This window comes from Oryza sativa, chromosome 2 (assembly GCF_034140825.1).
Source record: "Oryza sativa Japonica Group chromosome 2, ASM3414082v1".
NCBI lineage: Eukaryota > Viridiplantae > Streptophyta > Magnoliopsida > Poales > Poaceae > Oryza > Oryza sativa.
The window spans coordinates 12,348,099-12,362,327 of NC_089036.1; the positions used below are offsets into that span (position 1 = coordinate 12,348,099).

Genomic DNA, 14,229 nt, shown 5'->3' on the forward strand with positions numbered 1-14,229 from the left:
TACTGTGATAGTTGGCTCAGGACGAGCAATTATTACACTCCCAATGGGTACACAAATTACAATCGAGGATGCTTTATTGTATCCTGATTCAACCCGTACCCTACTAAGTTATAGAGATATCCGTCAAAATGGGTTTCACATTGAAACCCATATGGATAATCGAGAAGAATTTCTTCTCTTAACCAAACAAAACGGATATGGCAAACGCATTTGCGAGAAAATTCCATCACTCACATCGGGATTGTACTATGCATACATTAAGCCCATTGCACATGTTGCGTACAAAGTAATTTTTCAAAATGTTGATGCATTCCACACGTGGCATGATCGACTTGGGCACCCCGGTATCGGGATGATGAGAAAAATTATTGGCAACTCTATTGGTCATCATTTGATCACTGACAAATTTCCCAAATCCTCTGATTTCGTATGCACTGCATGTGCTACTGGGAAACTGATTTTGAGACCATCTTATCTCAAAATTAGAGCCGAACCACTTAAATTCCTTGAACGCATTCAAGGAGATATCTGTGGCCCTATTGTGCCAAGATCTGGACCGTTCAGGTACATTATGGTTTTGATTGACGCATCTACTAGATAGTCTCACATGTGTCTTCTATCGACACTGAAAGTTCAAGTGCCATTAATTTGGTTTTGATGATTAATGACAAATCCAATTACATGAGACTAACATTGTTATAAGCATTTCTTTGTCTACTAGTCTCATATGGATATGAAAGTGGAATATGTGAGAGGTGATTTCTGGACTTCATATGAGTTAAGAGAGAAACGTTCATTGATGGTGTACCTAAATCACAAGGATGAAATGCATGGAGATCAAGCTATATGTATCACTCTTTCTATCCATGCACATATTGATATATTCATATATAATATTTTCATGTGATTACATAAGCATGTGAGACTAATGTTTTGTTTGAGCCATATCTTGTTTAGTCTCTTTACATTGAGAACATGGAGATGGTGAAGGTATGTTTTTATTTTATTGTCTATATTTGATAAATGCCTTCTATTCTTGTATAGGATAAGCTCTCAATGTTTAATATCTTGTTATGCATACTCTTGCTTCACACAAATATTTTGTATGCATATATTTAGGGGGAGCAAATCCTATACTTTAGTTATGCATGTAATCGATCCAAGTTATTCACCTTCATTTAATTGGGATCTTTACATTTGAATATATATTTGAGTATATGACACTTTTGGTGTTGATTAATACTCATTATTTATTCATATCCTTTTATACATGTGATCGGTTGGTCAACATGTGGAGGTTGACAACCGGATCATTGAGACTAATAATTTTATTGAGTTGAATGAAAGAAATAGGTCCCAAGGATTACAAAGGTGTTGATGCTCAAGTGATATCATTACACCTAACAATACCAAGAATGACAAAGTGAAGATATTGAAGATGTGTGATACGAAGTGGCTATTATGGCAAGACGGTGAAGGGCAAGCGATGCTCGGTCGCGATGGACCATGCGGCGGTGAAGGGCAAACAAGGGGCTTGGCGCCGAAGAACCAAATCCGGTCGTGAAGGGTGAGTGACGGCTTTGTCATGATGGACCGTGCGAGACCATTTGAAGCTACAAGTAACCGCATCAATCATTTGAAGAATATATGGTGAAACAGTATCGGCATTGGCATCCCTCAAGACAATGAAAGAAAGATGAAAAAAAGGCATTCCTAATGGTATAATTATCTTCTTATTTACATTTGAGTTTAGGAATGCCGTACTATTAAGAGGGATGCAACGTCGAGGTGTTTGTGTATGTCTCGGTGCTCAAAGTGACCTATCATAGTGCTACCTTGAGAGAAACCCAAGCTTTAACCTATCCTTTGAGTGGTTTTAGACCTTGTTTTTGGTTGAGTTGGGTAGTCCTCTGAGTGAGCTTTCCATAGAGTCTAAGATTATAAAAAATGGACTCCCGAGCGAAAAGTTATAGTTGTTTTACTCTGTGCTTTTCGGAAAGTCCGAAAAATTATCGGAAACTCCGAAAAGTTTTCGGATGAATCCGAAAATTTTCGGATATTCTGAAAATGGCTGCGAATCTGAGATTTGTTTCTGTAAGTTTTCGGACTTGTCCGAAAATGCTTTTCGGAAACTCCGAAAATTACAGTCTTGGCCTCCAACGGCTAGTTTTTGAGAGGCTCGGGTATATAAACTCCTCCACCCCTCCTTTGAGTGGCTGCTGCTCTTGGGGAGTATTAGACACATCCAAAGCCAAATAGCCATCCCCATTTCCCTACCTTTGTGGTGCCTCTTTGTGAGGGGGATTTGAGAAGGGGAGAGAGTTGGATTGAGAGAGTGAGGAGTTGAGAACTAGTGAGCTTCACTCCATCCTTTGTGGTGCCTCTTTGTGAGAGGGATTTGAGAAGGGGAAAGAGTTGGATTGAGTGATTGAGAAATTGAGAGCTAGTGAGCTTCACTCCATACTTTGGGCACTCGAGTTCATAGCAAGCAAATCTTCGATTGTGTTTGTTACTCTTGGGGACTAAGGTCTCCTAGACGGCTAGGTGTCGCCGGTGAGCACCCAAGGTTGTGGTGTGCCACGGAAAGTTTGTGAAGGCTTCGATTTCGCCTCCGCAAGGGAAGAAATCAAGAGTGAAACCGAGGAGTGCATTTGTGCAACCTCGTGAGGAAAGGATTGAAATAGGCCCGGCCCTTGTGGCTCCTCAATGGAGACGTAGGATCCGTGAATCCGAACTTCGGCAAACAAATCACGCGTCTCCTCTCTTGGTTTGCCCATTTGTGCATTCTCTCATATTGTGCTTGAGCTTGTTTTTACCCGATCTACTTGCATGCTTAATTGATTTAGTTGGTGACCTTATATCTTGTTTAGATACCTTATTTGTCACCTTTTGATTCATATTCATTTTGTTTATTTGAGCTACAAGTTCATAGCTAGTGCTTTATTCCATTATCCGCCGAACTTTTCGGTTGAGACCGGAACTTCCAATCTCATATCGGAAGTTCCTATTTGAACCGAAAGTTCTCATCATTCTAATATGCTATAAAGTTGTGATAATTTTTAGGAACGCCTATTCACCCCCCTCTAGGCGACATTAAGGTCCTTTCAGACACGAAACCATGCCTTTGCCAAATTAATGTCTCAAATTATAAGGCTGAAGGCAAATTACCCTGAACATAGGATTCAATCAATCCGTATGGACAATGCTGCCGAATTTACATCTCAAGCTTTCGATGATTATTGTATGACATTGGGAATTCAGGTTCAGCACTCTGTTCCATATGTCCACACACAAAATGGTTTGGCTGAATCGTTGATCAAAAGAATTAAGCTTATTGCTCGACCATTATTAATGAATTGCAAATTACCTTCGTCGTGTTGGGGTCATGCAGTTCTGCACGTTGTTGACCTTGTCCAACTACGACCAACTGCATATCATGAAACTTCCCCAATGCAGTTAGTACGTGGAAATCCTCTAAGTATTTCCCATTTGCGTAAGTTTGGTTGTGTTGTATACATACCGATCTCACCACCGCAGCGTACCGCTATAGGCCCACACAGAAAAGTGGGGATCTATGTGGGATTCAAATCTCCATCAATCATAAAGTATTTAGAACCCTTAACATGTGATCTATTTACTGCCCGGTTTGCTGACTCTATCTTTGATGATGAACATTTCCTGGCAATAGGGGGAGACTTCAAGTACCAGAAAGAATGCCAGGAAATTGATTGGGATGCCTAGGGTATTCTAGCCTCAGACCCACGTACTACTGAAACTGATCTTCAAGTTCAGAAAATTATACATTTGCAAAGACTTGCAAATAATCTACCAGATGTATTTACCAATTATAAAGGTGTGACTAAATCTTTCATTCCTGCTCAGAATGCGCCAGAAAGAGTGGAGGTACCAAATAAAACCACTCAACTTCCACTCACTAAAAAGAGAGGAAGAAGTATGGCCAATTAGCAAGAAACAATTGCTAATAAGCAAAGAAAGATGGTAAATGCAAACCAACCTTTAGTTGGTACACACCAAATTGATACTATATATCAAGCAGATCGTGATAGTCTGCAACCTAGCTCGGTGGTGCACAATGCTGAGACTAGGAATTCGGAAGACCATAGACACATTGTTTCGGGAGATCACGATGATTCTATAGGGGTTGATGAAATTGCCATCAACTACTCTGAAACTAGAGAATCTTTTGATAGAAGAGCTACAATTGTCGACATTAATTTTTCTGAACAAATTGCTGATTGCCTCCAAGTTGATCCAGAACCTAGGTCTATAAAAGAGTTCCAAAAGCGCTCTGACTGGAACAAATGGAAGGACGCAATTGACGCATAATTCGCCTCGCTTTACAAAAGAGATGTATTCTCGGCTGTAATGCCTACTCCTCGTAGTATCTTTCCTGTGGGATACAAATGGGTTTTCGTCCAGAAACGGAATGAAAACAACGAGGTGGTGAGATATAAAGCAAGGCTTGTAGCACAAGGTTTTACGCAAAAACCTGGCGTTGATTTCAACGAAACTTACTCTCCAGTTATGAGTGGTATAACTTTCAGATATTTAATATCATTGGCAATACAAAATCGTCTATTTATGCAGTTGATGGACGTAGTGACAGCATATCTTTATGGGTCACTTGATTCTAATATTTACATGAAGGTTCCTGACGGAATCGACATCCCGAATCAGAAGGTAAATCGTAACATGTATTGTGTTAAGTTGCAGAAGTCATTTTATGGCTTAAAACAATCGGGCATGATGTGGTACAACCAATTAAGTGAATTCCTTTCACTAAAGGGATACACTAAAAATGATGATTGCCCATGCGTCTTCATCAAAAAGTCCCCCACAGGATTTTGTATTATCTCGGTATATGTCGATGATCTCAATATCATTGGCAATACACAAGATATTAATGAAGCACGTCATCATTTAAAGACAGAATTTGAGATGAAGGATTTGGGTCAAACCAAATTTTGCTTAGGTCTACAACTTGAGCATTTACCTTCTGGAATCCTTGTGCACCAAAGTGCATATACCCAGAAAATTTTGGAGAAATTTAATATGGACAAGTCATATCCTTCCAAAACCCCTATGGTGGTTCGATCTCTAGACGTGGAGAAAGATCCATTTAGACCAAAGGAAGATAGTGAGGATGTGCTTGGACCTGATTTTCCATATCTTAGTGCTATTGGCGCACTCATGTATCTTGCAAATAGTACGAGACCAGATATTGCTTTCTCGGTAAATCTATTAGCAAGATACAGCGCTGCTCCTACCAAATGCCATTGGACTGGAGTTAAGAATGTCTTTCGATATCTTAATGGCACAAGAGATCTTGGACTTTTCTTTAAAAAGAACCAGGATTCGACTTTAATTGGGTATACTGATGCTGGCTATCTATCTGATCCCCACAACGCCAGATCACAAACAGGATTCGTATTTTTACAAGGTGGAACTGCTATTTCATGGAAGTCTTCTAAACAGACTCTAGTAGCCACTTCCACAAATCATTCTGAAATAATTGCATTATATGAGGCATCACGTGAATGTGTATGGCTTCACAGAATGGTTAACCACATATTAACATCTTGTGGTATTGGTTCATTGGAATCACCTACCATTATCTATGAAGATAATGCCGCTTGTATTGTTCATATGGAAACTGGTTATATTAAGAGCAACATCACTAAGCATATTGCTCCTAAATTATTTTATCCTCATGAGCTTTAGCAACATGGAGAGATAAACATCTTGCAAACTAAGTCATGTGATAATCTTGCTGATTTATTCCTAAAATCTCTGCCATACTCCACATTCTTTAAATGTGTCGAAGGAATTGGTATGAGACGACTTAAAAATTTGCAGGATTCAGGGGGAGTATCTTCCTTTGGCAAATAACCTATTTTCGTCATATTATACTCTTTTTCCTTTGTATGAGTTTTACCCTTTAGGTTTTCTCATCCAAAGTTTTTAACGAGGTAATATCAACATAAGCTTATATGTCTTATCATTTGGCTTTTCCTCACTGGGGTTTTTACTAAATGATAACTGTAGACATTATACTATTTTGGATCATACTATGAGCTTTACTCATAGATCTAAAATAGTCAATAATATATATCACGGTTCTCTCCTTATTTTTCCCACTGGGTTTTCGAGGAGTTTTACGTGATGTATTTAACTATAATTATTTCTAAGATTATCTTTATAGATATCTGGAACAATGAAAGAACAATGATCAAAGCTCAAGGGGGAGTGTTATGAAACAACAGGTGATCTCATCCATATAAAAGGATGGATCGCAACCGAAGGCAACCGCGTCTTCCCTAGGCGCTCCTTGGCAACGGACGCAATGGTTCCCAACCATCGCGTCTCCGGTTGCCACCCCTTACCCATCTATATTTTGTACCGCATTGATCAATAAAGGATCCCGCTCATTCATTCCCTACATTCTTTTGTGCAATTCTCTCTCGCTCAATCCCTCTCGCTCAATCAATGTTATACACTTTCAACACATAGGAGTAATGACCATCAATAAATGAAAGAAATGTAACTCACGACCTGAAGGATGGTAGAGATTAAACTCAAAAAAGATGATGTGGCTCAAGGCATATTGTGTATATAAGATACTATTAGATTCTCCATGCTTTGCAGCAGGAATTATTAAGTAATCTTTAAATACATATATTTTTTTGTCAACAATCAAACTAGGAGTACAAAGGTTATTAGTTATTAACAACAATTAAAGGTGGTTTGAAAAATCCATATTTAGAGATAAATAAATTTAATAGACTCTATAGGACGTTATAGATGAACTATTAGGACGTTTGCCAATATTTGCATTGCAAGAAATAAAAGATAGGAAAAAAATACTAAAAAGTCAAGGTTTATTAGTACTAATCAAGAAACAAACTAAATGGTACCCCGTGCTTTGATGCGTATTATATGGATGAATATATATTAAGTATTATAAAATTATAGATATGTTGAAATATTATAGAAATGATGTGAGGGTGGTAATTGAATATGTTGAATGAAAATTTGTAGAATTCAACAAATTGTAAATGATGTTACTACATGAGTTTTAATAAGCATCCCTCCGGTTCCATAATTCTTGATGTTTTTAAAAATGTTGAGGTCAAAGTTGTATAACTTTGACTATTTATAACTTTAAAACTATTTAGTTTAAAACAGTAAATCAATGTTATATTATAAAGTACTATAATAAAAACAAAAATAATTAATTGATTACATATATTATAATAGAAAAACATAATCAAATGTAGTATATCTTTCGAAGACCGTGCGATTATCCAAAACATCAAAAATTGTGAAACTGGAGAGAGTAATTATTGCTGGTGAATAATGATGGGTCATGTTTTCATGTACAGTTTTAGGTTTATCGGGAAGTAGTCAGATGGTTTTGGAGTTGATGAGAATTCTGTCAAACCGGAGGGTGTGAAGTGAAAAAAGAAAAAATGAAAAAAAAAGGCCTTCTCCAGTAGTGAAGCTCGTGCTGGAAATTTCCTAATATCCCCTACTTCCGATCTCAACGCCGGCATCGTCTCGCCGTGAACTCGCCAAGACCTCCGCCGCCGCCGCCGCCTCATCTCCCAAGCTCCTCCGCGGCCGCGTGACGGGAAGCGGAGCGGGAAAAGGAGGATCCATCCGTCCGGTACACGAGCTCCTCGTCGACGCCGCCGGGGGAGGGAGGGAGGGGGAGGATGATCCTTCCGCTGGCGAAGCTGGGGACGCTGGCGCTGAAGACGATGTCGAAGCCGATCGCCATCCGCCTCAAGACGGAGGCCAGCCGCCACCCTCAGTTCCGCCAGCTCATCATCAACCTCGCCCAGGTGACGCGGGCCCCCGCCCATCTCCCCCTCCTCTCGTCTCCCCTTCCCCCCATTTTGTTCTTCGTTGTGCGCTTGGAAATCGTCAGGCCTTGTGAAAATTTAGCGGTAGAAATGCAGAATAGGATGTGGAGAGGATTTTGGCCGCCGAGGGTTTGGGGTTTCCCCGGCCTTGTGATCGCGTAGCGCAGTTTTACTACCCTCCGAGGAATGAAGGGTTTCGCCGTTGTGTGTCAAATCTTTGGCTAGGGTGAATGTTCTTTGATTGCTGAATTCTTTGTGATATACTTGTTCTTGTTTTTGAGCTGCTCCGCAATATCAGGTTATTTTGGCTAGCTTGTACATTTTCTTGCGGCCATTTCTTGACTTTGTTGATTGAGATACGCAGAATGGGATTCGTTATCAGAAAATTATGCATTGCTTCCAAATGAGAAGGGTAACTGTACTTATTAATGAGAAGTCTGAATCTGAAAAGTGCACTTTTAGTAAATATGCTAGTGATCGAACAATTCTGCTCACAATTTGTCGTCCCTGCATCCTCCTCAGCTGTTACTTCTTTCTTTAACTACTTCAAATAACATTTTGGCCACGAACTGGTTTTGTAGACAAATCATCGGGTCTCCACAAATATCCAGAGAAGAATATATGGCCATTCAACTAAGGTTGAGATTCGGCCTTTGAACGAGGAGAAAGCTGTTCAAGCTGCTGCTGATCTTATTGGGGAGCTCTTTGTTTTCTCGGTATTCACAATCATGTTTTCTTCTTATTCTTTGCTGTTGTAATTTCGGCTTTCGATTTTTGCTTAAATTCTTTAATTTTCAGGTGATGATTATCTTAGTGTCAGGCAAACCGTACTTTTATGTGATTTCCATTTATAAAAAACTGGAAATATCCTCGAGACAAGTCTGTTTTTTTGTAGAAATAAAGAATGCATAAGAACATTTAGAAAATCTAGCCACATGTTACTTCAATGCATGTCTTTTTTGTAAAGTTTGCTGATTTTATTGGTTAACCATCACCTATGATCCCATGTCAAATTATGACAAATGTTGCCTTCCTGCATGCCTTCTATATAGTTTGCTGTTGTTTTATTTTTGCCATTCACTAAACTTCAGCAACCCTTGTGTAGTAGGTTGCTGGGGCTGCTGTAATCTTTGAGGTGCAAAGAAGCGCAAGGTCCGAGGCCCGAAAAGAGGAGGCTCGTAGAAACGAAGTTGAGGTATAAGCTCTGGAATGTCAATAGTTTTGTAACTTGAGATGAGTTGTGTCTTCGCAGGGTAATGGTTTTCTTTTTGTTAACGTCCACATATTTCATTTCAGTGACTATATTCATTTATGTATCTATAATCTATAAATAGGAGCCCCCCCAAAAAAATCACATAGCTCATTGGTATATCCAAACAACAAATTGTCTGATGCAGCTATTCAATCTTAGGATTATTCTACCAAATGTTACTAAAAAAATTAATCAGTTCAATGGCCTGGGAATAATTGGGGATGAATAGCTATTGTTTACATTGCTGAGAATCGTCAGGATAGCTCTAATATTTCAGTGAAGTCTTGCAAGTGATAACAAACAAGGCAATGCTTGGGCTATATCTTGGATACAGTTGTATTCTTGGAGTACACTCCAGTATAGGAGTTATTACATTCTAAATAATGTGTAGAAGGACTGTAGCAGCGAAGTGCTCTAATATTGGATGACAGCGATATAAGAGACACAAAGTGCTTACCTTTATTGTCTGAAGTTATAAATCAGTCAAATGTAAGTAGACTGTCTTGTCTGAAGTCTTGTAGTAATGATTCAATTATGGAGGATAGCAACTATTTGCAACAAATAATCATATGTAAACCTGTACTGCATTTTCACCAAACTGTTGCTATGAAAACCAAAAATACATTTATACCAAAGCTATGCTACACACCTTGCAGTACAGTAGCCCTAATGGGTTGTAAAAGGCCATAGCAAGCTGCAACCATACAGAGTGCTGCAGACTTTGCCTGCAGTTAGTATCAGGCACTACACCTTAATTCTAAACCAGGGCTATTGTAGTGTTATCATGGCCTTTTCTGAACATTCAATAGGTATCAGATCTGTGAGCAATAATATGGCAGCAGGCCAACTGTTCTTTTTTTTCCTCTAAAATTGGCCATTTATAGTTTTTGTTGCATTGCATATTTTTTGACCAATTTACATTTTGCATAAATAGTCTAGAATTTGATGTTTCAGCAATATCACGTCGTTGACTTGTTCTTTGCTGTTTATTTTCATTGTTATGCTTTATATCATTCAATATGGACCAGCTTTGTGGATTGTCTTTTTCCTGTCCAAGCAAGTGACAGTTACCAGACAGATCTGTTTGGTGTATGCAGAAGAGGTAGTACTCTTCTCTCTGAAAAGGACAAGAGAACAGATAGCAGTCTGAAACACTGGAAATATGCCTTAGGTTGTGGCTTTGTGAGAACCAGAGATGAATGAAACAGAATCAAGTCCAAGAGTAATGTATTGCTATGGTATCCCATAAATCCCAAGTGGAAATGAAATTCCTATATGTACCATATGAAACTGAAGTCTCTGCAACAAAAACTCACTATCAATAGGTGTTGACCAGAGAACATTTGATGTCAACATTATCTTCAATGTGCATGAGTGGCTCTGGTTAGACAATGCATTGCAGTAGCATGTATTCATAAATCATCTGGCCTTTGACTCCAGTTGTTAATGTGCTTTGCCATTATGTGACCGTATATCTTCAGTCTTGCTGTTGGTGATGTTATTGACTTGTGTTGCTATTTTTTGTCGATTATTTCTATCATTTTATGAGTTTGAAAAAAAAACATTTATTTTGTAGGCGTTGAGGCAAAAGGAGGATCAGTTGGCTCGGGAGATAGAGATTGTGAAGCAGAAACTTGGCGAGATAGAGCGCCAAGCTAATTCTCGAGGTCTCTCTGGAGTTCTTTTCAGAAGCAGCAGTGCTCCAGACCAAACAAAGGCCTCATGAGTTTGATTAACTAGGACAAAGGCAAGACTTCAATGGCAGCATCACAACCAAGTTAATCGATTACTGTCCTGCATTGCTTGTGATATTGCACATGGATGTGCAGATTTTTGAAGCACACATCTTGTAGCTTGTGTTTTTCCTGCCAATCACCATGGGAATGGGCCCATAGCTTGAGGTTTCGAACAACTTGTCGTATTTGAGGCTATTTTAACTCGAAAGCGTTGGAGAGCAGTTCCAAGAAGGGAACATCTGGCAAGTGCAAAGCAGAATTGTGCTATGTGTGTGTTGTCTGGCAATTCTCGCGAGTTGTCAACTTGCATCATAAGATAACTGTATGCCATGAACTTGTCAACATGGGAAGCAGATTGCTGCCAAAGTACTTCTGGTTTGTAACTCGATCATGTTCATATCAGTGTATTACAAGGTAAATTATGCCTTCCCTACATAGGTAGCTGCTTTCGCAAAATATTCAGAAAAATAATAGGGTGTCAAATACCAATATGATTAAGAATTGCCAGGAGAAATCGAAGTCCAGATAAATACAGGCTGCTATGGCCTTCTGCACTATTGATAACCTTGCACCAACTAAAACCTAAACCCACCTAAAAGGCTGCTGTTGCATGTTTGGTTGGCACTCACATAATTTGGTTGCAACAATTGCTTATCTTTTAGCTATCTTAATTAGTTGCTTTTCTGATAGGAATCAACATATTAGTTAGGCCATTAGCTCCCATAGCTTGCAACCATCACAATAGAATACCCCATGGCCTATGGGTCTTCAAGAAAAAAAAGCATTTCATAATCCAAAAAAGATGCAAAAGGATGCCTTTGTATACGACATTGATGAGATAAGCAATACAGATTGCAAAAGTCCAATTTGATTAAGAAAGGTATCAAGGACTCTCAACAACTAATTGTACTGGAAAGACAAAAAAGTAAAAGGTAGTAGCTACAGAGTAAATAATAATCATAATATATATATCTGAACCAACCAAAGAACACTTTTGTAAGAATCATCAGAGGTAGTACTCAAGAAGCACTGAGCTGAATATTTCAGACCCAGCAAATTTTGTAACCCAAACTGCATCTAATCTGCAACACACAAACATAACACAACACACACTGTAAAAATAATACAGGTTTCCTGCGGAATACGCCAATCTTGCTGTTTATCACTCATAGGATCCAGCAACTCCTCTGCTTCCTGGTGTTCTTCTTCTTCGGCTTTGGCGGGCAAAGTACAACTTTGATCGCCGAGTCGAATACTGATTTCACATTCTGTTCATCAAGATATCAATCACCATTAAAACCGATACAATTTTTTTTTCTTGAATACGCATGAGATCTGCGTATCATTTCATTAAGAGAGAAAAAAAAACACGAGAAGGGGAGCTGAAAAGTCCCCCACTCACCCCAAAACACATACAAGGCTTACACTTATACTATAGCAAATTATGAGGACAGTTTCAGATATATAATAAGTATGTACTTGGTTCCCGTTGCTTCTATATTATCTAACCGGCTTTGGACTACCTAAAAGTAGCACCAGCTTGGTCCATACTATATATAATGCTGTGTGGATGAACAATGTCAGGTAGCAATATCTCTGAACTAACAAACTAAATCCATGAATGGTACAGTACTGTTATACCAACTCGTCCATGTTCTTCATACCTGCTGCGTCTTGGAGCTGCATTCGATGTACGCCGCAGCACCTATCATCCTCTTCAGCTCCTCCCCCTGTTCATGTACAGCAGCAGGAAGGGCTCAGTTGCTGTCATACCAAATTCTGATCTTAATGTGCAAGATTGCAAAAGGTGATTATTGTGTTGTGCACATGAACTGAAACGTAGAAAAACTTGAGCATATGCCTCTCATATTGGGTGGAGTATATGATACTTGTGGATTTCGATCACGTATCGCTTTTTGCGTTGCGAATTGTTATGTTTTTAAGTTGAACTGACCTGTGCAGTGGAAATAGGTGCTAGACCAGGGTGGTCCAGGAAGAACTGCTTGTCCTCACGCAAGTCTGCAAGTATTCGGTTCTTATCAGATTTTGTTGCCAATGTTTTTTCTTCTGTTTGTAAAAAATGCCAGGTCATCTTACCAAGCTTGGTTCCAACTAATACGATTGGCACATTAGGAGCATAATGCCTCAGCTCTGGTATCCACTGCTCAACATGGGGGGAAATGATTTGTCAAAATTAGGAGAAAGTATTAGGGAGAAAATCAAAGAGTAGTTTTGTAGTTGAGTAATGTGTAACCTTCTTGTGAATATTCTCATAGCTCGCTTTGCTGATGAGGGAAAATGCTAGTAAAAAGACATCAGCTCCTCTGTAGCTGAGAGGCCTCAGCCTATTGTAATCCTCTTGTCCTGTAAAGGCCAACAATTAGTTGTCAGAAAATACAGATTCGATTTCCTCAACGCGGAGAAGGTTGTATATTTGTTTTGCTATTTAAAAAAAAAACAATTGAAACTGATACAGTTTTTTCATTAATTAGATCACCTGGTTTTTTGTATGATATGCTGATAACTACAGAATCTAAAGTAGTATTCGCAGAGGGAAAATCTGAATATACTATGGACATGTACTATGTGTCATTATAAGAAAACTAGCATCAAGTGCAGGGGCAATGAAAATCCAAAAAAAATAGCATGCCATGATAAAATCTATAAAATTGGACTTCTCTTCTAAATCAGTTATACTACTAAACAAAAATAAAAAACAGAACATTGAAGCATGCAGACAAATGTGCAACTTTTTTTTCCTGAAATCCAACACATACCAGCAGTATCCCAGAGCCCAAGGTTCACCGTGTTGCCGTCGACGACCACGTTGGCGCTGAAGTTGTCGAAAACCGTCGGCACATAATCCTAACCCCAAAAGGAGAAAGAACCAACCATGAGAAAAGCCTCAAGATTCAGCAGAAGCCAAGAACAAGAACACCATGGAGCTCAGCTCACCGTGGGGAAAGTGTTGCTGGTGTAGGAGATGAGCATGCATGTCTTGCCGACGGCGCCGTCGCCGACGGTGACGCACTTGATGAACCTCGCCGTGCTCATATCGTCACCAAGCTCTTCTTAATTTGCCCCTGAAAACTTGTTCTTGGTTGGGTTTGGTGGTGAAGTGGTGGTAGTGATGGTCCTGATGGATGGGTGGGCAAGAGGAATGGGCAATATATATATGTACTAACTGCTACTGCTACCTTGTACCCGGTTGTCTGAAACGGCCTTGACAATTACTCAAAGGATGCTGGGGATAAAAGGAAGACAGATTGGACTTAGTGGGCATTCTGTTGGGATGGTTAGTGATTAGTGCTGTGGTGTCTCAGCTCACTATCAATCAGAGCTCATGTGTAATCTT

The 14,229-nt window shown here is 39.3% G+C and overlaps 2 protein-coding genes across 2 annotated transcripts; one reads left to right on the forward strand and one right to left on the reverse strand.

The window, feature by feature from the left end:
- Positions 1–7,525: 7,525 nt before the first annotated feature.
- Positions 7,526–11,307, forward strand: LOC4329131 (OPA3-like protein). Its single transcript, XM_015772105.3, has 4 exons — positions 7,526–7,865; positions 8,468–8,602; positions 8,995–9,081; positions 10,715–11,307. Exons 1-4 carry the CDS (start codon positions 7,737–7,739, stop codon positions 10,862–10,864), a joined length of 501 nt encoding a protein of 166 aa, XP_015627591.1. The 5' UTR covers positions 7,526–7,736; the 3' UTR covers positions 10,865–11,307.
- A 514-nt stretch (positions 11,308–11,821) lies between these two features.
- LOC4329132 (rac-like GTP-binding protein 7) lies at positions 11,822–14,019 on the reverse strand. Its single transcript, NM_001416524.1, has 7 exons — positions 13,830–14,019; positions 13,652–13,739; positions 13,129–13,238; positions 12,972–13,035; positions 12,829–12,893; positions 12,539–12,604; positions 11,822–12,142 (listed from the first exon to the last, which is right to left on the reverse strand). The coding sequence occupies exons 1-7, from the start codon at positions 13,926–13,928 to the stop codon at positions 12,041–12,043; spliced, it is 594 nt and encodes a 197-aa protein (NP_001403453.1). The 5' UTR covers positions 13,929–14,019; the 3' UTR covers positions 11,822–12,040.
- Between the last annotated feature and the right edge of the window lie 210 nt (positions 14,020–14,229).